This window comes from Anser cygnoides, chromosome 16 (genome assembly GCF_040182565.1).
Source record: "Anser cygnoides isolate HZ-2024a breed goose chromosome 16, Taihu_goose_T2T_genome, whole genome shotgun sequence".
Taxonomy (NCBI): domain Eukaryota; kingdom Metazoa; phylum Chordata; class Aves; order Anseriformes; family Anatidae; genus Anser; species Anser cygnoides.
The window spans coordinates 2,539,370-2,565,672 of NC_089888.1; the positions used below are offsets into that span (position 1 = coordinate 2,539,370).

Below are 26,303 nucleotides of genomic sequence, written 5' to 3' on the forward strand. Positions count from 1 at the left end.
CACACTGAACCACTTGTTTTCTCCGGTTTGTGGGTGTTTTATGGGACCAGGTTTAGGTTCTGCCATGCAGGGTACCCCTTTTGCCTCCTTGCTTTTCCTGCCCTTTATTTTGCATCTTCCACTTCCACAGGTATTAGGTCTGATATCCAGACACGAATGCAGAAGCATTCTGCGCGCAGCTTAATGTAGGTTTCATAGGTCTATTTTCAGAGTGTCTTCCTTTTTTTCAAAGAATGGGAAAAGCACAAGTCAAAAGCTCTTTGACCTGTGTAAATGGAAACACCTACAACTCCACAACAGGCACACAAGGTGTCTATCCCAATAACTGCAGCTCTTCGCAGCACTGCTTTCACAAGGCGCTGTATGCTTCAGTTCCTCTGACCTCTCCTTTTCCTTCTGGCTGGAGCCTTGCTGATGGTAACATCTAGCATAAGCTGGAAAGATTTCTATTTTATATTCCAATGCAAGTGTGAAAAGCTCCAAAGTGAACAGAAATGTTAATTCTATCAGCGTGGTAGTTCTCTGTTTTTTCCTATATTTCCCAAAGGGACCATATGTCATACTGAAAATATTAATTCTTGGGAGTTGCTAGAGAATTAACATAAATTAAGCCAAGAACTACTTTAAATACTTACAGAATGCAGTAATCGTACCTTTATGTGACTTTTGTTCTAGGGTAAATCCTATCCACATCTGATATGTTCAAATATTTCTTTAGCAAAATTTCTTAGTTCTGTAGGATTTGTCCACAATGTCAAGAAACAACATTTGGAATCAGTGTTCAAACAGCTTCATTTTCTTAAGGCAAACTTTCTTAAGGCAGTATTTATCTGACAATTCTGTTTCTAAATGTAAATGTGTTTAAGTTTTTGAAGGTTGGCTACTGCCATACGAATACCCAGCTGCACGTAGCTGCGGAAATTGCACATCCAAATCAGGCGCAGAGGAATATGCATCACACTATATTTTGCCTCTTAGTATCTTTAAAAAAATTATGCTGATATGTTGTGCTCAGTTTTATTTTTAGAAACATGAAAGATTATGTTCCTCCATGTGTAGACCCCAGTTCAGGAGCAGTCGTTTGGTAGCAGGGGCAGTTCATAGGTGGTGGGACTGGGCACATCCTAACATAGTGCAAAGGACATACATTTCTATCAGCATCTGTACAGTTTGTTGGGGATCCACATTAGACTGTGGCTCATGCAAGGAAAGGGGTGTAACACTGCAATTATCTCCATGTCATATAGATAAAAGTCTGACTCAGAGCTATTCAATATTCTACCTGATAAAATGCAAAGTAGCTACTCCGATTGCAGGAGGCAGAGGTGGAAAAAGCCAGCAGGTTAATCTCCAGCTCCTTGCTGTACATGGCTGTGTACAGGCAGGCCTGTTCTAAAGCTTTGCTTGACAGTTATCAAGCTCCAGAGAATGAGGCTAAATGCTTGGGTTTGTCACATAACGGGAAGGTTATCACCCTGTCTGCAGCGCTCGTGCACGTAACACCACTGCAAGGAAGCCATCAGCCATTTGTCAAAAGCAGAAACAGCCCAAATGGTGTTAGATTTTGTTACCTTGTCAACCAACACTCAATTCAGTTTTGCTCCAGTGGATTTTTTGCATCTTCGGGCATGAGGTGCTGTTTTTCTCTGTGCTGGGGACCCAGAATAACAAGTGACAAAAATAAACCACAGACAGACAAATGGGAAAAAATCTGTTATTTCTGAGCGTTTTGTAGTCAGAATCATTCAACACATTATTTCTTTTTCTTACAAGTCTGTCAGCCTGCACCTCTGGCTGTGTTTGCCTTGCTGTTGGACATGCAATGAGTTTGAACACTTCAGTTGTCCAGTGCTGAAAAACAGAGCAAGATGCCTGGGACTCATCTGTACGCAGGCTGGTTTGCTGGCTGCAGTGTTTGATTGACATGTCCGTATAGAAATGATGGGACATTAAAAAAAACAAACAAGGCATTTGGTGTTCAGGTTGCTGCTTCTCTTGGAGCATGTGGCGCCTTCACCCAGAGATTTCCAGGGAAGAGAACTGTCCTCGGCTGCCTCTGCATCAGCTATCAGGGGATGAAATCTGCATGGGGAAACGAGATGAGGCCACTGAGTGAGAGAATAAATCAGTGTCACATACTGAGAAGGAATGGTGCAGAATTAATTATTTTCCCTTGTAAATCTTTTGTCTAGTGCCAGTGGTTTAATTCATTTTCCAGGACTTTGTACAATCGAGCCTCCATGAAATATGTATGTAGGCACTGAGGTATTTTTTACTCTCTATCCAACATGGAAACACTGTCAGGGACATTAAGAATAGAAGACACCTCAAGATCACTCCACCTGCTCAACTACTACTGCAATTATGTGTTAATCTATGATGGATGGCCGAGGAGTAGCCGATTGAGCTGGCTTTTATCCATATTAATGGACTAATTGCACATGAATCATTCTGATTGCAAAGGAGGCTCTTGCAGGACTGACATTGCCTGAAGGATGAACAAAGGTCTCTGCCTAGTTTAAGTTAAGAGAAGTAACCAGAGAGATCAGTTCTAAATTCGTAACTTTCGCATTTAGATAGTCAAAACTTACCTCTTCTACCTGCTCCATAACATCCAGAGATATCGCAACCCCCTGGATATCCCGACTGGCCAGGCTGTCCCCTGACACCAGGAAAACCTTGAGGACCAGTGTTCCCAGGGTAACCCTTTGGACCTGGTTTCCCCAGCACAACTTCTCCTGGTGGGCCTAAAGAAGGAGAACCACAGTAAGCCATAGCACATCTACTGCTTCGATATAACACCTCTTCTATACTTTCCCCATCCTACTTTTCTGAGTATTGTTTCCTCATTTAGGGGAAAAAGTTGGGCCTCTTCTGAATCTCAGTAACTAGAGGTCTTATCCTTGACCTTAAAGGTGACCAGCTTGGCTAAAAATGGAGCCCGGTTATGAGAATCCAAAGAAAGCTCACTTAAGTGTCAATGCAGATAGTCACGTTAACTCCAAGATCCATCTCAGAGTCATTGTTTTTGCAACTTTATATCTCAACTATAAAAGTTTAAATACAGAAGAATGTGTTTGGCCACACTTTCTTTATCGGTACCTGTTTGTTAAGTCTGTGGTAAACCCCACCTTGAATTCAAGTAACAAGGATCAGGACGGAGGAGCACGCCAAATCCTAACAGATTACTTGGAAATCCTTGTGTTTCACAAGCTGAATTTTCAAAGAGATTCTATCCCTTGAACATCCGTTCTTGCATGCATAAAGACAGTAACAGTAAAACTCTCTGGATGTGCTTCAGGTCCTTAAAATACATCATTACATAAGAATGGGTACCAAAGGAAGGAGGCTGCCTGGAACAGTCTCATGTCTTAGCAGAGAGGAACCAGCCAGGATGCTGCGGTGGGAAGGTCGATCAGTCCCACCACAGTGGTCCTTAGGTTGAAGATGCTTTGAATCTGGCAGCCGGTGAGCTCCAGTGGCTCCCTGGGGTCAAGACAGAGAGGTTGCATTTACCTGTTCTGCCTCTGGGTCCCTGAATCCCTTCCTTGTTGACTCCAGACATCCCTTTTTCTCCCTTAGGTCCCGGGGCACCTAATCACAGAAAACAGACAAGTGGCACTTCACTGCATTTTGCATTTCAACCTGAGTTAATGCTCCTGCAGCCTCCCCACCAGGCTCTTTCCTAGAAGTTGAAGTGAAAGAAGGTCACAACCTCTTGTGAAACAGAAATACCCATTTCTTTGAATTTTCTCAACGCACCTACTCTCTTTTACAGAGCAAACAGTTGTCCATGACAAACAGTACTCTATCCAGCATTGATCTGCAGCCTAAAGTAGCTGAAAAAGAAGATTTTTCACAGAAAAATTCAAAACACTATTATTACTGCACTGGGCTGAGTATGAGGTCTACTCATGTTATTCACATTGCTCATGAATCATCTCATTGACCGCATGCTAGTAAGTCAGGTTGCTTTGCTGTTTTCTCAAGAAATTGCTAGCAAAAGTAGTACATCTCAATAGATAAGGTGCATTTTGACAAAATACAGTTATTATGGTATTTTTAAGATGAAAATATTTTGATCAGCTCTGCCCTTAAGATTGTTTCTCGGTGAGATCTGTCTTCTGCCATCTCCTCACTCAGCAGGCTGGAAACATCTGCAGGTTGTTACTTCCCATTTCTATTCAGTGACATTTTGATAAGCTCCACAGGTCCCAGCTAAATCTGAATATTGCCAAGGAGTGAAACAGTGTCTCTAGTTACTTAGAGGTGTTAGGTCACTGCTGAAACCAAGGCTTTTTATTTTATGTTGACAGGCAAATGTCTGCAAATCCAAACAAAATATATTTCCACCGTTCACTATCTTGTGCAATAACTGGTGCCCCTTCCTGAGATTATATTAATCCCCTTTTTTGGTTATATACAAGGCTTTTGTTGCTCATACTGTGACAGAAACCTTATAAACGCTTCTGTCCATACCTCTTTCTCCAGGATATCCATCCTTTCCTGGCTGGCCAGGGATGCCATTTTCTCCTCTTTCTCCATTGCTCCCAGGGGGACCCGGAGGACCTGGTGGTCCTGGTTCTCCAGGCTTTAATCTTTCTTCCCAAACAGGAACTGGCTTCCTTGCATGTTCATGGATGAATGAGTCAAATTTCAACACATGAGCTGAGAAGGCAAGACAGAAAATGAAAGTTTGCTTGCCTGGGGAATTCAGAAAAGAGACTAAATCTGAGGATGTTGCCTAAAAAGTTCCTTAAAACTACCATTTAGTGTGAAAATGTTATCAGCTCAAACTGAGAAAGCCAGAAGCTGAGGAGGAGGATGGACAGCTGAGTCATTGTTTTGCTGTCTGACCTTGGGCAAACCACCGCTTCTCTTTGTGCATCACAGCACAGGAGCTTTACCAAAACTGACTCATCTCAAGAGGAATCCGCACAAATCACTGAAAGAATCATTTCTTTCATATCTGAACCTCTGCCTTTTGAGAGAAAATGAAACTTTGCAAGGAAGAAAAGGGTTTTCCTAAAAAATATTTCATGAGTCTTTGTGCTAATACCACCCAATAAACCAAAGTAGCATTGAGAGCCTGTGGTGGGACATCTGCTGTGCATGGTGCTCAGCACGGCACAGGACAGAGGAGATCCCTAGCTCACTATAGCTTCATGCCATGTTCCAGTGTGCTTTTGTTCACCACTGCCAGAGAGGCTTTGGCAAACCCAGGAGTCAGGCTGGTTATACTCACTCTGGATCATTCGCTCACAAGCCTGGCTGACGAGCTGGTAAATTGTGGCCAAGGACTGTGGTTCCCCCTAAAGTGAAGCATTATATATATATATATATATGTGTGTGTGTGTGTATACACGTATATACACACACACACACACAAAGTATTAATATATTTTATTAATATGTTTTAGAAAGGATCAATATCATAACGCAGGATAGCTTTCTGCCTATTATTTTGTCAGCTTGAGTAACAGAGATATTAATCACTAAAAAAATGCGGCTTTATTTATTTATCACAAAGTTCTGAAGCCGTGAAATTGTGATTGGAAAGCATCAATAATTGCTTTTCTCCCACATAGAAAAGCACAGAAAAACACAGACTGTATCGCAGTGATAACTGAAGGTACCAAAAGAGGGAAAGTAAATTTCTCTCACAAATTTCATCAAAAATGATAAGACAGTCTAACTTAATATTCTGTGATATGTAAAACTTTAAACATGATCAGATATTACAACGTCCTATCATTGTCTAAATCTTTTATGAATATTGATTCTTACTCTTCCTGTATTCTGAATAAATTATATCTGATGGTTTCTTTGTAAAGTTTTAGTAATGCAGGGAAAAGCAATAAAAATGTAAAAAGCTGCTTTAAAATGAACATTGACTCTATTTCTGAAAATTCATAGTTAACACATTGAAAATTTCTGGAACCATTTCTAAAATATATATCTCTGGCTGGACTACTGTGCAAATTACCAGGACTTAAAAGCTTGGCAAAACACCCACGGGAGGTAACAAGGAAAGTTCCACTGGGGGGGGGGGAGAAGTACAGAAAAGGAAAAGCTGGTGGGAATGGAAGGAGAATGATATTAAAAATTATATTTCTTAGGAATTAACTTGAAACAAAAGCTGTCTGTCAAAAGTAGCTTGCTCCTGTCTGAAGCTTAATTCACCTAAGTCAATCTTGGCAATGAGACTTGGTATCCTAGACAGAAATAGGATTTCTTTTTAACCATAAGTCAGGATGAGCAAAGCTTCCTCTCACAATAAAAAAACCTTCAAAGGCAGTGTGGCTCTCCTGACCTGAAAGGCTCTCTGCCAGAATATGCCAGAGGTTTGGGACAAATGAGCCCTCTCTTATGCAATACAGAAGAAAAAAAAAAAACACAGTGAAGTCCAGTGTTTTTGGTTTTAACATCTCAGCAATAAATGGATTGTCACTTGGCTTTTCTTCTTTGCTACTACAATTGGCACTAAGCAGCTGCTTATTATTTATGTCCCATCAGAAGAGCAGGTGAGTGGAAAGCCACAAGCTATAGGTACATTAGGCTATTCAGCACTAAAAAGGTCTTTATGTGCTGTAAGCACAAAGCGGGTTATCACATCCACTCTTTTGAGTGTAGGATGTAGCTGTGTAGCTGCCCAGTGGCAGAAAAACTTACTTTCTCTCCTCTTTCTCCTTTTGGACCTGGCAGCCCCTACAAGGAAAGCAAAAGGAAAAGTCAACATCTAGGAAGAGGAGAAGAAAATAAAGCAGCTGGAGCAGTGGCACCATGCACCATCAACGGGGATGCAGAAATTCCATCGATACAAACTTAGGTTTCCTAACACAGTGGGTGGTTTTTAACTCCTGAGAATAAGCATCCGACATCTAGACACAAGGTTGCCCCTAAAAGCCCAGTGCTGGCTGTTAGGGGTTAGACGCTGAATTTTGTGTAGCTGTAAAAGTACAGAGAGCAAAGGGAGGTAGGGTCCATTAAATGCTTTGTCAATAATTAAGTAGCCTGGGCTTTGCATATCCTTATGAAAGGTGAGTGTGAATTAAAACTCTTCTTTAGACACTGAGGGAGAGCTGCCATAGGAAGAGTACAAGCTCGCTTGTACTTGGTGTTTTCACGACTTGGCCTTCCCTGAGACCCACAAGCAGAAACTTACTGTTGGCCCAACATCACCCGGAGGTCCCTTCTCGCCACTGCTGCCTCGGGAGCCTGTCACCCCTTGGAAACCCTGCAGACATTAATTACAAGATGCAGATGAAAGTCCAGACACTTCCTAACTTTCTTTTTCTTTCTCTTCAAGGCTGATGTCTCCTTACAGCTCCAGGGGCACCAGCAGCTTGAGTTTGGAGGACTCCAGCAAGAGCATCGTAGCCTTAAGGTTTTTGTGAGTACCTCATCCAGCCACGAGTGCAATGCTAAGAATGTATCATGTGTGAGTCATCCTCACATCATCTCCTGTTACTATCTCAACTACAGTCAGGCCAGCAAAGCTGAGTTTTACCAATAAACTGCAATGTGTTTTTTACCCTACAGGCTTTAGCTCCTTCATTACATATTCAGATTTAGAGACAGCCTAGAGCATAACCCTTTTCTTCAGTCTGCCAATACCATGCTGCTGGCTTTTTTCCTTTCTTTTTTTTTTCTCCTTTTTTTCCCCATTTAAGACCTGTGTTTTCCTTTAAAGCTTTACAACTATAAATGCAGCTTAGAGAGTGGGAAGTGAACTTCACTTGGTCATCCCTTTGTGAAGTTTGTGTTCTTTGGAGCCTATAAAGGGAAGAAAAAAAGAAGGAAAAAAAAACCACTAGAAATACTTTCATTTATTGTTTTCCAGCTGTTATGTTTAAGCTCCTTGTTTTTTCCCTGACACCCCTGGATGACAGATGGACAGCAGAAACCTCAAGCCCCTGCTGGGGAAGAGATTCCAAAGAGATCTGCATGTCCCATGTACTCACCCTTGGTCCAGGAGGTCCCGGAGGCCCAGCGGTGCCTTCTAGTCCCCTCACTCCCTGCAAAACCAAATCCAGTCAAACATTATCAAGAGGAATCAAAGAGACACAGTAAGCAGTGAGGTAGTTTCTCCCTGTGATGCTTTTACCAGGAGCTTGCCAGAAATGGGTAAAAAACACATCTGCCAAGCAGGCAGGAGTGTTGGCACCTGGTCAGCCATGCAATTTTGGCCAAACCTGACATTACCCAGTATTTCTTTTTTTTTTTTAACTCCAAGCCCTCTAGCTTTGTGAAAATAATCACTTATGCACCAGTGCATTAGGAGACCTGGATGTCTGGGGTACACTCAAAGCTGGACTTTAGGCACCCATGAATGAAAACTGAAAGATGAGGTATTTTACCTTTGCACCTTGAAGACCATCCCTGCCTGGAGCTCCCTGCACACCAGGAATGCCCTGTAAATCAGAATTGCTGGGTAAAGTTGGCATCAGGTTATCATTGCCCTACTTCATCTTGTAACACGGGAAATAAGAAAAAGATGGAAGAAGAAACAGAGTTAATCATGAAACAGAGCAGTCACTGTCACCCCACCGTTAATTGCATTATCTCTAGCTTCCAGACAGGTCTTTCCTTCTCCCAGCAGCTGACTCAGTTTCCCTTGGGAAAGTGCTGATGACACTCCGCAATGAAACAGTTTCCAAGCAGACAGCAGGTACAACTCTATGGGTTTTTAGTCTTGTTTTAATTAGTTAATGGAGAAAATGGGCAAATCCTTGAGACAATTAAACGGAATGGTGTCTGCCATTACCTGCACGCCAGGACTTCCAGTGTCTCCTTTTTCTCCTTTTATACCTGGTGGTCCCTTTGAATTAAAATAAAAGCACATGGTTAAGCATGCTGCAACAGCCTTTAAGGGAAGCAGCATCCTGCTGCTACATGTCCACATCCCATATTGCTCCTGTGTGATGCTACGGGGAGCTTTGCAACCACAGCACGTTCGTAGGGATTCTGCTGTCCGAGACACGCACGCAGCAGCCTCCACCTCTGCTCCTTGCCAAGCGATGACGATCGCTGCAAAGAGAAATGCCCGAATTCTGCTCTGGGCTTGTTTTCATTAAAGGCACACTAGGGAGAGTCTGGACAGAAGCAGTTTTTTGCCAGAATGACTAAATCCAGGGCCTCATCAGCATGAAGAAAGCAATCACCACCTCTCTCTAGCACAGCTGTCTAGCTGTTAATAAGGATGATGTCAATACATAGGCCAGGTTTGGGGGGGGATAGAGGGGGACGATTACCGGGACACTGATTTCTGGGGCATGTTCTAACTGCAAAGAGCAGGAGACAGAAAAAGGCAGCGGAAAAGATGACATACCACAGGACCCTGAATCGTGATTCCTTGGGAGCCTGGCGAACCTTGCTGTCCACTGGGGCCCGCTGGCCCCACTTGTCCAGGTGGGCCTGGTTCACCCTAAAGCCAAAGACATGAAATCAAAGAAAGAAAGAAAACAATTGGCTCCTGCTCTCCACACGGGCTGTGCTGCATGACCTGAGTCAGCATGAACCAGGATTCAAGATGAAGTCAGGGCAGCGAGGGAGTCTCCAGTAACCTCAGCTGCCTTTGCCTTTTAGGTGCAAGGTTTTGGTGCATCTTCCATGGGAGAAAATGACAGAGCTGCAGCTCAAGCACAGCACTAAACTGACCATTCTCCAGCAAAGCTGCTTTCTAAGAAAATTGCTGACCACATACTTTGCATTAATTCAACACCATCAGGCCCATCATCTCAATTTCCATAGCCCAACTGAGCATTTAATTAATAATGTGATCCCATCCTCCTCGGTGCATCACTTTCTAAGTCTCTGTGCTGCAGTGTGGTAGATCCCAGCCCAGGGAATCAAGCTCACACCAGGACCGAGAACACCGAGCTGCACATCCTGCCTCTGATGCACCCTGCAGCAAGAGGCCAGTGGTGGTGCTGAGGTCCAGGACTCACCTTGGGCCCCGGCTCCCCCTGCTCCCCTTGCGGTCCTCTCTTCCCAGGGCTGCCCTGCCAGTAAGACACAAAGCTGTTGTTAATAATATCGTAATCCTTATAGCAGTGTGAACAGGAGCCTAAGGGACGGGAGTTGGTTCATTTTGCTATACACAAACAATGGAAGATGATTCCTGACCCAGAGAGCTCACATGCAATGGGGACGAGAAAAAAATAATTTGAGTCACCTAGCAAATGTGGAATAGGGGAGGAGAAAGGACAGCACAGCCCTGGGTGCCAGGCAGTGGCTGCACTGCGTTCACCACCAGCGAGGAGAGCTGAAGCTTTAACCTCTTCAACCTCCTCCCTCCAACCCCCCAGCAAATCCATGCAATAAATGGAGAAGGGGTCACACATGAACATGGGAAGGTGCTGGGGAAGAAATAAAGAGGGGCTCATGCCTGCAGCCCTTCGGGACTAGGCTGGTGTTTGTAACGTCATCCCAAGAGACAGATGCTAAGATCAGGGACAATATCTGGTGCTGGGGAGACCATCTCAGCTCTGCATCCTCAGAACTCCTGGATCAGACAGGAAACTAATCTTCTGGCATGAACCAATACCATGTGAACCTTAAAATAACACGTGAACTTAATCTGAAAGTTTCTATTCTTGAATCTAAAAAAACAATGGATTTGGATTAAGGAGCACAAGCAGGCAGCTTCGCAAGAAGTGTTTTCAGAAGCACCCAGAAGCTCATTTCAGAAGTCAGCAGGGCATGGTCAAAAAAAAAAAAAAAAAAAAAGGGACAGCAACACACACAAGGTGGGACACAGCTTTGCTGGCTTTGAGCAAAAAGAGTTTTAAATGTAGCAGCGAGTGCTCTTGTAACCGCAGCAAATTACCAAGGGCTTGATGGTGTGAGAATAAGGTTGTGTGTCAAAACTGTATTTTCCCTAATGCTTAAAAGAATCCTGCTCTTTAAAGAGTCGTACTGCAGAGATGTTTAAACCACAGGGCCATGCGAGATGGTAATTATGCACTTACGATATTGAAGCACTCTGCGATAGCAGAGTGTGCTGAGTAATTAAACTTCCACTGGAATGAGCGTGTAATTACTCTGCATCGAGGAGCTGTTCTTTGCAAAGCATGGAGCTGAAGTCACAGTGAAACCACAGCTATGTGAGGGGCAATTTAGAGCCTCATCATGTGAGCAAGGAGGCCAAAGTAGTTTTGTGGTTGCTTTCCACGAGAAAACCACCTGGAGTGGCCAAAATTGGGTGCCCTGGGCAGGCTGACAGGTTTTGGCTGCTGTGCGCACATAAAACAGTTTCCCTGAAACTTATAAAATGCAGATTTATATTTTTATTTTGATAACCATTTCCTAGCATCTATTTAGACTGTTTCCTGGAACACACTGCATACTTAAAGACTTATCACTTTCCTAGTTTTCTTCATTGTTTCCTTGCAGGTCATGTTCACTGTGAAGAGAGCGAGCCCTGGGGACAGGCAGGACTGCCAAGTCTCCCCTTTCTCTCTAGGCTGCCCATAAGTGCAGACAGTTATCAGGCTCCCACTTAACAGAGAATCCAGACAGAAAAGGTTTTTTGTTGTTGTTGTTGCTTTTGCCTTTTTTTTTTTTTTGGTCTTTTTGTCTTGTCATTTACAAAGAATTTCAGAGCTGGTGATCCACAAAATCTCTGCATGCACATGCACCGAGGGTGGCCTGTCCCCCTCTCCTAAGAGGATTAATGTGGCACGGGGAAATGTTCAGCCTGCTCCCAGTGCAGCTGTTGCACTCCCAAAATGCTGCAACGTGCACAGAGAAACAAAGCTCTGGGGTCTGTGCTGGGCAGCGAAGAGCTGCTCTCTGCTTTTACCTGGGATGAAGACCTCACTGAGCCCCAGGAATGTTATTCTTATGGCTGGGGTGCCTGAACAGCACAAAGCAACACCAGTGCATGAAATATATGCTGTTTTTGAGGAGCACATGGAAGGGTGAACTTACAGGGGGTCCTGGAGGTCCTGGCAAGCCTGGGCGGCCAGAAGTGCAAGAGCAGGCAGGAGCTAAGGTCGGGCAGGTCTCCTCGTCCCTCTGAAAGGAAAGCAAGCCGAGGTGGCGTGAACAGCTATGGAGCAAAAGTGGGATGGATGACAGGTAACATTTTCAGTATTTCAAAATCCAATCTTTCCAGTGGAGAAAAACACAAATTTTCTCTACCACAAAGAGATTTTTGTAAAAAATCAAGTGCCTTATTTTTCTATCAAATAGCATGTTTAGACTTTATATACATGTATGTGTATATGAACCAGCCCTGCCTGAAATTTGCATGACATACAGAAAGATAATTTGCTCCTTGCCAAGTATTCGTACGTCCCACAAAGCAACCTTCTGTGTTGGGGATTTGAAGGAAAGAGAAGGGGATGTTGTGCCCGAGGGCTGAGGGCTGGCAGCAGAACTTTAGTATTATCAAGGTGCTGTCATAGATGGGCTCAGGACAGGAGGGATGTGCACTGCTTTGGGATTCAGAGTCATCTTGCTTTTTGAAGCAGACACACCTTTGTTCACTCCACCAAGACACATCCTGTTGATATTCCCAAGAAATGAGGAAAAAGTGATTTGTTTCTTGTGTCTACCACTATCATTTGCAGTGTCACTCCAGTGCCACGGGAGTGTTCCATCATCCCCAGCTTCATCTCAGCTAGCAGAGCCACCCCTCTTGTCTTACCAGTGCAGGAAGATCACAGCATCTGTCCTCCTCTGCCCCTAAGCTGTTGCACACAATCTGCAAAGACTGCAGCTGGAACTGGAGGGGAGAAAAGAGAGGTGACAAGAAGGTAGCATTGGCACACAGGATCCATCCCCAAACCTCATGATGTCCGAGTGCTAGAAATAATCTTCAGTGATGGTTTGACAGACTCTGCCACGTAGTCCCAACAGGAATCGTGCTCCAAAAGCCATACCGTAAGTAGTAGCCCTGGCCACTGAGCGATTTACCAGCCTGCAGGTCTCTGCTAAGCCAGTCGCCAAGCAGCTTCACACCAGCAAAAGCCAAGTCTCGGATTTTTCACACAAACCCACAGCAGCAGGCAGGTCCCCAAGTAATTGGGTGTCAGCATTGCCAACGTGAAAACAAACTTCTCTTCGCTCCCTTCAGGGGAATAGACATAAGAATACAATGGCAGCAGCTCCCAGGAGAGATGTGTTCCCCTCCCAGGAACCCTGTCCTGTCTTTCTCACCACATCCCTCACAACTGCCATGTCTTCCCATTGTGATTAACGCAGGAGCATGCACTGCAGAAAGCTAAACAACAACAACAAAAAAAAAACTGAGGCAGAGAGGATTTTTTAATTTCCTTAACACTATTTCTCATCTGTTTTTCCTTCCACTCCATGCATTTAACGAGCAAGCTGAGGGAGTGTAGCGCACAGCATACAGATAGGTGAACCCCACAGATCGAGCAGCATTTAAAGATATCTTAAATAAAACAAGGTTCCACAATAACCAGTGATGAGACACTGTCTTCTCAAGGGCAGCAGAGCTGTGGAAGATGTGAAGCTTTGTCAGGCTTGAAAAGCACCGGGAGCAGAGATGGCGTGGAGCTGTTCGTTAGTCAGCTACACCTCGCTAGCTAGCCGTTAGCAAGGAGAATTTAGGAGGGGCAGGGAGAGCACAGACTCCTGCCCCCTTGGCTGCTGTCTGACAGGCTTGTGATCAGTCTAAACTGCTTATTAAACTGCTAACACTTGTTTAGGAAATAAGTAAGTACTGCTTGAATCCCACTGTCCCCTGGTTTGTTATATAGCTGATCCCATATCTTACAGGCAACTCCAACGTCCACTTTTTCCCTGGTACATCCCAGACCTCTGCTTCCCTCTTTGAAAGGAGGCAGGTGGCGATGCACATGGGACAAACTGTTCTTTTCTTTGAAGCAGTGGAAGTTGCAGACCAGCTGATGTTCCGTTTTCCCCTAGATTCCTAGAGCTAGAAGCAGAACCAAGGAGAAAAATCTTCACAGCCATGAGTAACTTCCTTCCTACAGTCCCACTGAGCAGTTCCCCCTAATTTTGCACGTTTAACATTGTTCTTTTGTAGGGTAAATATGGCAACAGACTCCCAGGCAATGGCACACATGGCTGGTTTTGCCTTTGGACAATTCACGGGGCTGTCACAGGGACAGCAGTGAGCCCAAACTTCCCCTTCTTCTGTCCTCCTGTAGGGAGCGGGCTCTCTGAGGGCTCTACGACGCTGTAAGGGCATGCCTGCAGGCCGGCACTGAGTGTTGGGGTTGTTTTAATTCAAATTGCTCCTGACAAAGAGCCTCTATCCTGAAGATGGTTTTCACATCATTTGCATGCAGACACCCAAGCCCAAGCACAACGGAGATCGAGGCCCCTCCGGACCTGTTGCCCTCAGTCACCGGCATTGCCCAGTGCCACTTGGCGGGGACAGATGCCACGACCTTCCCTTTCAGAAGCAATTTCCTGCCCCTCCTGTCCGCTGCAGCCTGCTGGGGCAGGGTCTGCACTTCCCCATCCCAGAGGATGTAACATTGGAGCAGGGGACCCGCTGGCGCTGCTGCCTCTGCTCACAGACCTCAAACAGAGGTAGGAGGGGAGAGGAAGAGAAACACTGCGCCAGGAAAGCTCATTAAATCGCGGAGATCAGCAGGATCAGGACACAGTCCTGCGTCACAGCAGCCTTTGGAGGCGTTCAGAGCCAGAACGACATGAGATTGCACGTCTCTCCATCTGCCTACCCCAGCCAGCTCCAGATTTAAGCCCCCGGTTTCCACAGTGTGCCCCTCCTGGGACTCACCGATGCTGACCCGCTCCTGGGCCCTCTGGTCCTTGTCACTTTTCCCAGCATGATGAAGCCAGCAGTGGAGATGCTGCCAACGGTGTTGATAGGTTTCTCTGCTATTTTCTTACAGTCCAGATAGAGTTTGATCTTGAAGCGGCTCACTGCCACGTGCACCTGGGTGGAAAGAGCCAGGCTGGACTTCAGCAATGCAACACGGAGACTTTTAAACACATTAATGCCTTCCACCCAATTCCCAGAGTTGGAAATTTAAGCAAGAGTCCTGGTGAAAACAAGAGACCAGCCAGCCATCCCCATGGGAAGTCACAGCCTCTTCAACAGGCAGCCCTGGTGGATGGGCACTAGACTAGGAGAAAGGAAGCATCTGCAGAGACAATAAACATTTTGTGGCCAATGAACCTGAAAATAGCAGCCACCTGCAGGTTGCTGTGAGCACCCTTCATTCCCTCCTGCCTCTGGACAGAGCTCATCACTGCCCTTGGCTCTCAAACTGTCCCTGGCTGCCCCCTCTCAGGCATTTCTGACACCTCTTCCACAGACTCCTTGCTAAAGCACATATATGAAAATACGTGCTATGCAAGTAAGTACCAAAATGGCAAATGTATGTCTTTTACAAGGAATTAATTTAGTATACATGCTGTGTATTTTATTCCTATGCCATTTCATGTTATTACCATATATTGCATATAAAAATGATGGCCGTTTTGTTTGGCTATAATTAACCCATCCCCATTAGCATTTAAAAAATGAGTCAATGTGCAATGCATTTTAAGAAGCAATCAATAAAATTGCATTTTGCACATGGGATGAACCTAAACTCTTTACCATCATAAACTTCAGCACATCAAATAGGTTTGCTGCTTCCCTAGCAATCTGGATGCAAAGCGCTTATAATCGCTCCTCACTTTGCACAATACACATTGATGGCAAAATATTCTCAGACAGGAATGAGATAGTGAGCTACATTTCTCCCTTTTTTGATAAGGACCTTATGAAAGCTCCCATAGAATATCTTCTTCACTTCCTGTTGGTCAAAGGAGACTTCCTGCAAGTCAGCCTTGTAGTCATGGTTGAAATAGGTCAAGGATTTCTTACTGGCTACAGGGAAAATAGGACAAATAACAACTTAGAATTAAAAGAGAATTTGATTTCACCCACATACTGAACAATAAATAAGTAAATAAGCTTAAACATTGTGAAAGGCTTCATATGTTATAATCAAATATTTCTAAACAATGGAAAATAAAGATAAGAGGTGAAAATAAAGAATATATTACAAGTAGAATAAAAATGAAAATACAGCTTTTAATTGCACAGGGAAGCATTTAAAATGTGATGTTGACAGCAACAACGAAGCTTCCTGAAAACTGCTGCTGTATAAAAAATAAAATAAATAAACCGTAACCCCCCCCAAATATCCAAGTGAATACCCAAACAAGTTCTGCTGCCTGCAGAAACATATGCAAATACCTGGAGTTAACGTATTCAACATGAAACCTTACGGTCAAGGTTAACACCGAGGAGGGGCTGGAAGTCCTCGTCTGTTATTTGCCACACGGCAAAGGGCTCCTTGGGGGTCTCGGGCAGGAGGCGCAGGAGGAAGCTGATGGTGTGCTCAGGTGGGATTGCAAAGAGGTGGATGTCGCTGAAATGAGACAAGCCAAGGAAACATCAGTTGCATAAAGCAGTAAAAGCCAGCAGACAACATCCTTCGGACAGGGTTCACCCGTCACGTTTCTTTGGACAGCTTGGAAAAGCTTCAGCCACGGGACCGGAACGTGATATGCCACAAGAGAGCCTGGCCCTATTTTGTGCATCCCTCTCAGGCTGTCAAACCTGAGCTGAGTGCTGAGCACATGCTGTGAGGTTCTCGAGGAGCTTCCCCTGGTGCCACGGGGAGACCCAGGTGGAGCAGTTGGTGTCAGTCCATCACTGCCAGCGCTGCCCCAGGGAGCGCCAAAGACACAGCAAGTGCAGATTTAATGCTTGTCAAAATAGAGCTTACAAAAGATCAGACAACCTGTCAGGCTCCAAAACTCTTGCCCAAGCATCCTCCTCAAAATGAAGGAAGAAGGGTTATCGCGTACCATGGGGTAAAATTTTAAGTCTGATCAGAAATCAATAGAAATGCCCTGGAAGGATAAGCACAGAGCCCCCAGAAAGAGCCCTCTGCTCCCCACATCCCAGCTGCAAAATTTGGGCTCAGCTCTGGAACTTCTGAGCATGCAGCAAAGCCCATCAGCAGCTGCTGGCAGGGCCTGGCTTCGTCTGCAGCCGCTGCCAAGCTCGTCAGGGAGCGCTGGGCAGAACTGCAGGGGGAGGATGTAGGGAGGCGAAGAAGGTCAAATTGGTTATGCCTGAAATACATCTGTAATCTGAAACAAGATGCATTTGCATGGACATATACACAACTCATCAAGCATCTTTTCAGGACTGATTCATAAGTAATGTCAGCTTCTTATTCTCTCTCTGCTTCTGATGGTGTAATATCCTTGGAGAGGCATACGTACCAGCTGAAGAAAAGCATTTGCCCATGATTTTCCAAGTATTTACACCAAAGAGCTCTCTGAATCTCCCCCATTCTGTGTACTCTAAGAAGCTTTGCTTCTTTAACTAAGATTAGGCTGAGCCAGTGCCTCAGTAATTAGGCTTTAAACAAAGTAGCACTGAATGTCAAGAGTCAGATCATTCCTGATTTATTATCATTAAAAATGAGTGAGGTCATGGGAGCTGCCTGGCCCCTGGGACCCTGCCGAGAAGCCTCGTACACAGCAAACAGGGTCAAGCCACAACCCTCGGTGGTTATTCCTTCTCATCAGTAAAGATCAAGCTACTGAGAGCAGCCAGGAGACAAATATTTTCTAAAGCGAAGCTCTGTCTGCAAACCAGAGATGCTGGGAGGAGGGACGGAAGATGAAAACTTGACCTCAAAATGCCATCACTGAAGTGTGCATGGCTGTGGGCAGAATGCCTAAAGAACTGTGCAGTGCCTGTACACGACACAAGCCTTATGTCCATCGCAGCAACTGACACTGCAAAATAAGTGATTCAGTAAAACGGAAAACCCTCCACATGTGAAAATTTTTGGCTGCACAAAAATGAATAATGAATACCCATGTTGTGTCCTCTTAACGTCTGCAGGATGTATCCCATACCCATCTTGAGGTAAGTCCAAGGTTAATTTCTTCATGTATTGAGGAGAAACATCTGACATTCTTTTCAGACAATGAAAAGTTCAGCTCATCATCTTTACAATTTAATTTTGAAGTTGCCGGTGGGGCTTCATCATTCATACACAGATCAGTGATCTCCCCTTGCCGTGAGCACAGCTAATGTGTATGCATGAACCCAACAGCAAGCACAATGCTGGTTGCAGATCTGCTCCCACCTGGTCCTCTGGGTGAGCTGAGTGTCCCTGAACAGAGTGAAGGTGCGGGATCCGCTGAATACGAACGGCTCCATGGCTACGCCTTTAACGGAGGAATATTCCTTCTCTACTAAGCCAAACACTTCCATCATATCAAACCCTGGAACAGACAAAGAAAAGCAGAAAAATAAGTGGTTAGAGAAGAGTGGCCAAAAAAAAGCATGATGGTAGAGCAGGTAGAATGAGCTTCTGGCTAGCATGGAGCAACAGGAGAAAAGGCCACAGCAGCAGACATCAGCAAGGCTGAACAGATTCACTAGAAACCTGGAGCATGTTCCACAAGTGGCAGCCAAGGAAAACAGTTTGTGTCTGTACCCTCTGCATACATTTGCTGTAATTGCCTCTTGGAGAAGGATGTACTAAAGATGGAGACTGCCACAATTTTGTTTCCAAATCTCCCGAATGAAAAACAAGTGAGAAATTACTCTAAAAAAAAAATTCTCCATTTCAAATAGATGCAAAAATATTATCTTCAAAAGACATGGAACTAGTCCAGTAATTGCTGGCAGGAAGAGAGAATTATTTCTGCTCTGAAATGCTGTATATGTAAGAGTCACAGAAAAAGGGAAAGAACTTTAAAATACGAGCATTTCCATTTCTCTCTATTTTCATGAGGCACCCAGGGGTGACCTGCCTTATGCAGCCTACAGAGGTTCTCCCCTGACATCTCTGACATCGCCTCTCCAGCTCAAGCAGCTTCATCTCACTTCCCTGGCTCATCATTAAAGCTCTGAGTCATTTTCTCATTTCAGTTTTCTGTTCTGTAAGACAAGATCTTGCAATTGGGATTCTTTTTTTAGTTTATCTGAGTTTGCAGCAGGGTGGGATGAAGGAGATAGCTCATTGTCTAGCAAATGGAAGGGCTACAACTTCATTACAATGTGAGCTTTTCGGTCTGGATTCCCTCGCCCTTCCTCTATTTACTGTCGTCTGCAGTTGCTTGGTTTGAGTTATTTTGTTTTTGGAAGTTGGTCCAGGGAGCGCTTTTTTCCCATAATATTACTAGGGTGTTTTCTAAAATAAACAAACTTGAGCCGTTTATTTCTGATACAGGTCTCATGGCACTAGAGTTGCATTAAACCATGCATGAAATACAGTAGTGTTAAGATGCAAAACAAAACTCAATTCACAATTATAATCATATTGTAACATAACCATATTAATACATTGTGAGTCTGCCATGTAATGATTTCAGCAATTTCTTTTTGCTCTCCACCCCTTTTGGTCCCACCCCACCGCATACATTTAACTTTGTGCGTTCACTAGAGCAAGGAAATGAGCAGGCTGTCCCACGCCTCAGGTACAAGCCTTAAGCAACACATTAATTCTGTCTTGCACTCAATGAATAATAATTATTCATATATAGCCAGATTGTTTGAGCAGGAAAGACAGACTCACGAAATAATAGCCCAAACCCTGATGGGAAGAGCAATCACCCTGGATGCAGATGAGAACAAGGGTCAAGTCCCTGGCAGAGCTGCAATTTAACCCACATCTTCCATATTCTATAAATATAATCCAGCCATTCAGACTGCGGCAGTATCTGTCTCTTTCCTGGCCCTCAGCTTGAAAAGTGGTCTTCACTGTCACCATTTGAAGGGTCGCAGGTCTTACCTGATAAAGACTGTTTTCCTGTTTCGTTCTCAGACTTCTCCCCTTTCCCTCAGGGCAGGAAAACCATTCCCCCCACCCCCCCACCCCGATTAGCTATTGCCTATTTCTCAAAAAGCAAGACCAGATATTGTTTGCACCCTCACGGCCCAGCACCATGTAGGCTTGGTATGATACCGTACCTCGTATGGAACCCGCAGCAGAGCTGATGGTGGGGCAGGCTGTGGGAAGAAAATAAAAGGGAAAAAAATTAGGGAAAAAAGATAGTAGGGGATTACTAAAGCAAAACAAACACAATTCCTCTGGGCTGAGCAATGGAAAACATGGCAAAAAACAGTGAATATTATTACACAACTTAATTTACAGTCTGGTCTTGAACCTTTATATGGAGACAGGTAGAAAAATTATGTTTATGCAGACATAAAGGTTCTTCCTCGCCTTGTCCATCACAACAAATAAAAAGATTGTCTTTCATCATCAAACATCTTCGTGATCACTTTCTTTTGACTAAAACACCTAGCACCTTGCAATATGAAATAAAAGGGAGCATTATGTTCTGCAAGCTTCTTTTTAAAAACAGACATCAAAACACATTTTTTAATAGTTCTTTTACTTAAACATGCATATTAGCGATGCTATAAAATAAAGAAACATACCTTCAGTTCCAAATCTTATACCTGAAGCTCAAAATACACTTAGCAAAAATTCAAGCATCAACCTGCTTTTTGTTTGTTCGCCTTAATAGCCAGGAAGGGAGGAAAGATGCAGTGCTGCACATGCACTTTGACATGGTATAAGACATGGCTTTGTGTCGTCGCACACTCCAATTACATGGATCCTTATAGTATGCCAAGTTTTTTGCTCTTCTTCATGCTTGAGAAACATGAAGAGTTCTGGCAAAGTTTTGCAGGTCCCCTTTCAGAAACTCACTTGGTGAATCCTCTAATATGCCACAGAAAGCAAAATTCGAGGACGCTGGGGAAAACAGGCTGTAACGTGAGGCACCACGGCTACGAGCACTCTCCATGTAAATGGTTCGGGTAAGGGAGCGTTTTAGAAACCAGTGCACGAATGCTACTTTCAGTTATCTGCTGCCATTTAAATCCCAGGCCATGGATGCCAGATGGAGCTGGGACAAAGGGAATGCTTGATGCAAAATGAGAAACATCCCTGAAAATCAAGGACACTTGACAAGATGGGTTATTTCATAAGTGATTTTCTAGGTCATCTGTATAATAGAATCTAGCAGATCATTATACTGAGGCTTCATTATAACCTTTATATTGCTATTTTTACATCCATGTCATTTCACACCTCATCACAAATGCAAGGCTTCCCATTGTCCATACCTAATTTTGTTTAAAAGATCTAAAAATGTAAAGGTGGTGTCCCATCCTCCCCATGGCACATGAGCTTCCTAAGTCCACAGGAGGTTCAATGTGATTATTCATAATCAAGTCATACACAAAAAGAAAAGGAAAATAAAGCAATGACTTTGATGGTCATGGGACTGCTGAATCCAAGAGTTAAAACACAAAGGCTAACAAGATCCCAAGACCTCCATTATCTGACCAAACACATAGGTTTACATACGTGTAACATAATTCCTATAGAATTGAGTATAAAACTATTAAAGGGATCTATAGAAACATTAAGAAATCAGTTACTGAAGCTTAAGTCTCAAAACAACCTGTTTGAACTTGAACAGCCCCTGGTTGTGGAGCAATGTCCTGCATGCAGGACGATCCCACGTCTACAAGCCACACATCTGCTCTTTTCCTCCCCCTTACAGAAAACAAACAGCTTTCCAAATGCAAACCATTGCTCAGAATTGAAGCAAGGTGAAGAAAATAAGTTTCCCTCCAAACTCATATAAACAGGCTGTGGTCTTGCCCGTTCACCGGGTATCTGACTGCCTTGCCTGGGGGTCAGGGAGCTCCTTTTGACCCTCGCCCAGACCCCAGTGTCCGTCTCGCTGGTGCCCTGGGGATCTTCACCTCCCTCCAGCACTTGGGTTGCTCACGGCTCTTTGATCTGGCAATGCTCGGCTCAGAAAAAGCATATCAGAGTCAGGGTAAAGGAACCCTGGCACTGACAGTGTGCACTTCTGCTTTGAAGATTTTTCCTTGACTCCCAGCCTAGGATTCCTGCTGTCTTGTTGTTCTCTTTGTTTTTTGTTTTTCTCCCCAAATCCCAGCCGAATGCAGTCACTGTACAACAATCATCCACTCCTGCACCATGTCAGACCATTTCTCTCAGTAACTTGGTTGTATATCAATGTTTGAGTCTTTTACTGCACATCCAACATACTTGCCAAAATTATTACATATCATCTCCACTTCTTCAAAGAGTAATTATTTTATAAATTACACAATTTAGTATTTCTCCTGTGGTCTTTTCAGTGATCATAGCCATGCATGCTATAATAAATTCTACACCAACATTAGGGAATAATTGTTTTCTACTTGAAAGTTCACAGCATTTTCCTCTGTGATCTGAACACCTGCACAGTTCCTCAATAAGCCACTTGAAAACCAAGTCTGATATTTTGTTTTTTGGGTGCAAACTAAAATTTACTCATCTAATCTGCTTCATTCTCCCTTCTTGGCTTCCCTCAGTAAATTTTAAAGCCGCGGTTTTGTTTAGAATCATTTCAAAGTAGACAGGAAAAAGCATTAATGCCACAATATCTGTATTCCAATATTTCCTTCTTAAGAGCTTTTTATAACCTTGTTAATTCAACAACTAGTCCACTTCTTAGTTTGCTTTATATCAACAAGGAGAACATACGCTCATTAAATTTAATAAGGGACTTTACAAGGAACTTTAATTTAAAACATGTCATCATTCTCCTTGCTCCATTTTGGTCAAGTTGTGCAGAAATCCTTTAAACACTCTCTCAGTTTCTTTAGTGGGTGAGCCTGCTTTTAAGGTGATGTGGTTCCAATCTCTCCTTGGACTGATTCACAGTCCCCAGGGGTGTCCGTCAAGAAGTGCCATACCAGCTCCTGCCTGTCCTGAAGGACCCATGCTGTGTGGTGTGTTACAGGAAAATAAATAAATAAATAAAATAGCAAAGCCAGCCTTTATAGGTGATTTACCCTCTGTTTTAGATGGGACGAATCCTCGTATTGAAGGCAGTTTAGACATCACAGGAGCTGAAAGAGAAAGCAACGTACACGTGAGCTCTGTTGTTCAGAACCGTGACGCTTGGCTCAGGATCTGCACGGCCACCAGCCCTTCTCGCTCATCCCTGAATTACAAATAAAGCATGGGAGGAGAACAGAAACTGGGGCAGGATTTTCCCATTTCCAGGTTAGCAGTGTGCCCTGCTGAGCAAAACCCTGGCCCTAACCACAGCCCAGGGTGAGGACATCGCTGTCCCTATAGAGATTACCTCAGGTCTGATGGTAGAAAGGCAATGAAGACGCACATGTTGATGGGTTCACTCACCTGTCCGACCCGTTGCAGACGTGCTCTCGCTCTCTCCCGTGTAGTGGACAGCCGAAACGATCACCTTGTAGGCTCGGTCAGGCAGCAGCGACTGCAAGGTCACGCTGCTGCTTTTCCCAGAAGCCATGATCTACAATAGAGTGGAAAAAAGAGCTCAGCATTTGGGCCGGCTTCCCATTATAACTTATTCACACCCTGGGATTACACTGAGGGTTTCTAGCAGTGAGTCCTAGAACAGACATGCTCAGGGCATCATCCCCACTTTGTTCAGGCAATGGCAAAAGTAAACCAAAGAAGCTTGACTACGCATTGCCATCAAGACCAGTCGTGTCCATGGGAAGAGCATTTCCCTATGTAAATACCCCAATATTCCCCTTGCAGATGGGTCAGAAGATCCTTATAACATGGTAACCTGTCTGGGTCAGAGTAGCAAATGTACATTTTAAAAGGTTCATGTATAACTTCCCCAAGTCAGAGGGGCACTAGACTTATCCTTTAACACTTGGAGAATTCCCCCGCTCCCCCTGGTCCATGTAGAGAAAGCCGTGTTATTAGCAGTTTTGATGGACAAAAAATAACATAATCACAAGGAAGCCTGGAAGTCTTCCTCACAAAACAATATGTCAGCAATTAAAGGGAAGAGATTTGGATTTGTACTCCTGCAAACCACTTATCCTTAGGGCACATCCTACTGGAGTGAGCAGGGCTCCCTTGGGTGTGAAACTGTCCCCATGTCCCTCTGCCCTGGTGCCTGTCCCCTGCAAAGGAGCTGGAGTCTTACTGTTTGCTGAGCGCTGGTATCAGAAACGGGGCTGTAGGTGATTTTGTAGTGCTGTACGCGGCCCTCGGGGGGCTTCCAATGGACCTGGAGGCTGGTGGGGCTCTCGGAGTCGATGAAGAGGTTGGTGGGTGGGCTCCGGGAATCTGCAGGGGATTAAAGGTGAGCAGCGTGAAAGTCTGGTAGCAATGCATGTAAATGGGGTCAGCCTCACATGCTTCCAGACCCCTTCCTGAATGTTTCTCTGCTCTGCTGCTGACCAGGGCTCGAAGCAGAAGCAGTCACCTCAGGGACCAGGCAGGGGAGGAAACAGAGCCCGGAGGAAGGAGGGTTGCCTGAGTACAACATGGTACAACTCAGGCATTCAGAAATTCAAAGCCTAGGACCAGAAAAAGAATATAAATAAATAAATCTTTGATGGGGAGAAGAGTTCTGGAAACATGAGGAAAAGAGATCCTTTGTATGTATCGTGGACTAACACCAAAGAACACCCTCCACAAAGACCATTTCAGCAAAGATCTGGAAACAGTGTAAAAATAGCTTGATTGCTGGTTAAGCCTGGATCAAAGCTCATGTATCATCGTTTCTACTATTTCTTGGCTTTTCCTTTGTTTTAAAATCATTCTAAATAAAAAATACACAAAGCATCCAGCGCACAGCACTTTTGCCTAGCACTTCTCACACCACCACCCACAGCCTTGGGGAGGGGATCCGTGTACAAAGCCTGAGCTACTCCCCTTTTCCTGGCCCTGCACCATGATGTGTGGATGTATCCCAAATGGGTGATGGGCTGAGACATGGTCATCAAGAACAGGGTTTGCCAGAGATGAAAGCTGAGCAGCTTTTAATTATGTAAATGCATTTCTTTCCCTGGGGTCCCGCTGTGTAGCAAACTGGATCTGGCAACAGAGGCTATTATGCTGGAGGGATTTCTCTGGGCAGGGGCTGGGGGTCAGTAAGGGAAAGACAGAGGGGGCTAAATCCATCTGCTGCTCAAACACGGGACTCGAGAGCATGGGGTCACCTACTCCAGGAGTTTGTTTCCAAGCAGTTTCTTGGTGTGTACAAACTTCTGGCCTTAAACCCACACTGATATGAAGACAAAGAAGTCTTGGAAAGAGAAAAAGCAGCTTTTTTTTTTTTTTTTTCTCCAGAAGAGACTAAAAATGATGGGTGAGGCCTAAAGACAGCCAAGGACACACACCCAGGCTATGAAGTTCCTATTCTGCAGTTTTTACCTGCAGTGCAAACAAGCTCTTCTGCCCACCCAGCAAAGTCTGAGGTGACCTTAGAGCACATGTTGAACGAAGATTATTTGCATCTTCATTGATCCTCCTTCCCTTTTTCTGGACAAAATGAGCCTACTTTTCCTGAAGCTGAACCAAGTTTTGCTGGGAGCTGAATCAGGCTGGAGGCTGTTGCTGTGCATCACCACAAGGTAAAGCAGGGAAGAAAACAAGTGTGGGAGGAAAAGTTACTTCAACGGCGCTATTATTAGTGCTGTGCTATACCTCTGCATCTTTGCTGTCTGCATTGGCTATTTCATTCAGCTGACGTAAGTGGAGGCTCTGTTTAAGTGAACAAAAGGAAAGTTAAGTAAACTCTTCCAAGTTGGGTTTATTCTGGAAAGCCCGCAGGCCCTGCAGAATCTGATGGCATGGATCTGACAGCCAGGGGAGAGGTCAGCTCCTGAAGCTGCCCAGGAGGAAGGAAGCATCTCTGGCACAGAGGACACCATCTGCGCTTTCACTTGCCTCCTGAGCCTCTGCACCCTGCTCCTCCACAGGAGGAATCCCGGGCTGCTCGCTCTTGGGTCCAAGCAAGGACTGCTCCCCCATATACTCTTAGAAGAGCACCGTCACATGGTATTTGCAGTGGGCTGAGGCAGCTGCTTTAACATTTTGCAATTTATGCTTTAAAATAGTCATTCGCTTTTCTGAAGCCTCTAAACAGCTCTAATATTCCCTTTTTTCTTATAGAGCTGTGGGATGCTTTCATTATTATTTTTTTCTTGTTGACATGCAGCTCCCAGGTACTTGCCTGAGGTTAGCTTTCTGCAAACAAATGCTATTGTTATTCATTATTAATAAAACCTGAGCTTCTTATTCCAGTATTGCCATTTACTCTGAGCTTCATCAGCTCAACACCAGCCTAAAAGACTTTATTCTGCAAAAGAGGTTGAGAGCTGAGAGATGAAGGAGAGAACTGCTGCTGAATGAATTGTATTCCATTCACTGCCAACAAAGCCATTATACTGGCAATATTAATTAAGAGGACCTCTGGGA

At 44.4% G+C, this 26,303-nt stretch overlaps 1 protein-coding gene across 3 annotated transcripts in view; it reads right to left on the reverse strand.

Annotated features, from left to right (window-relative positions):
• Positions 1 to 1,698: 1,698 nt before the first annotated feature.
• The window catches only part of COL20A1 (collagen type XX alpha 1 chain), a 45,058-nt gene continuing 20,453 nt past the window's right edge, over positions 1,699 to 26,303 (reverse strand). For all 3 annotated transcript variants that reach the window (XM_048074741.2, XM_048074740.2, XM_048074742.2), the window contains 22 exons: positions 24,022 to 24,164; positions 23,241 to 23,370; positions 22,889 to 22,945; positions 19,970 to 20,008; positions 18,138 to 18,276; positions 16,252 to 16,394; positions 15,738 to 15,847; positions 14,747 to 14,905; positions 12,656 to 12,733; positions 11,935 to 12,021; positions 9,951 to 10,004; positions 9,332 to 9,427; positions 8,768 to 8,821; positions 8,361 to 8,414; positions 7,965 to 8,018; positions 7,166 to 7,237; positions 6,673 to 6,708; positions 5,246 to 5,312; positions 4,480 to 4,668; positions 3,517 to 3,594; positions 2,592 to 2,747; positions 1,699 to 2,082 (listed from right to left, as the gene is read on the reverse strand). In XM_048074741.2, the coding sequence (XP_047930698.2) occupies positions 2,069 to 2,082; positions 2,592 to 2,747; positions 3,517 to 3,594; positions 4,480 to 4,668; positions 5,246 to 5,312; positions 6,673 to 6,708; positions 7,166 to 7,237; positions 7,965 to 8,018; positions 8,361 to 8,414; positions 8,768 to 8,821; positions 9,332 to 9,427; positions 9,951 to 10,004; positions 11,935 to 12,021; positions 12,656 to 12,733; positions 14,747 to 14,905; positions 15,738 to 15,847; positions 16,252 to 16,394; positions 18,138 to 18,276; positions 19,970 to 20,008; positions 22,889 to 22,945; positions 23,241 to 23,370; positions 24,022 to 24,164 (2,009 nt within the window). In that variant the 3' untranslated portion in view covers positions 1,699 to 2,068. The remainder of the gene's footprint in view (positions 2,083 to 2,591; positions 2,748 to 3,516; positions 3,595 to 4,479; positions 4,669 to 5,245; positions 5,313 to 6,672; positions 6,709 to 7,165; positions 7,238 to 7,964; positions 8,019 to 8,360; positions 8,415 to 8,767; positions 8,822 to 9,331; positions 9,428 to 9,950; positions 10,005 to 11,934; positions 12,022 to 12,655; positions 12,734 to 14,746; positions 14,906 to 15,737; positions 15,848 to 16,251; positions 16,395 to 18,137; positions 18,277 to 19,969; positions 20,009 to 22,888; positions 22,946 to 23,240; positions 23,371 to 24,021; positions 24,165 to 26,303) is intronic.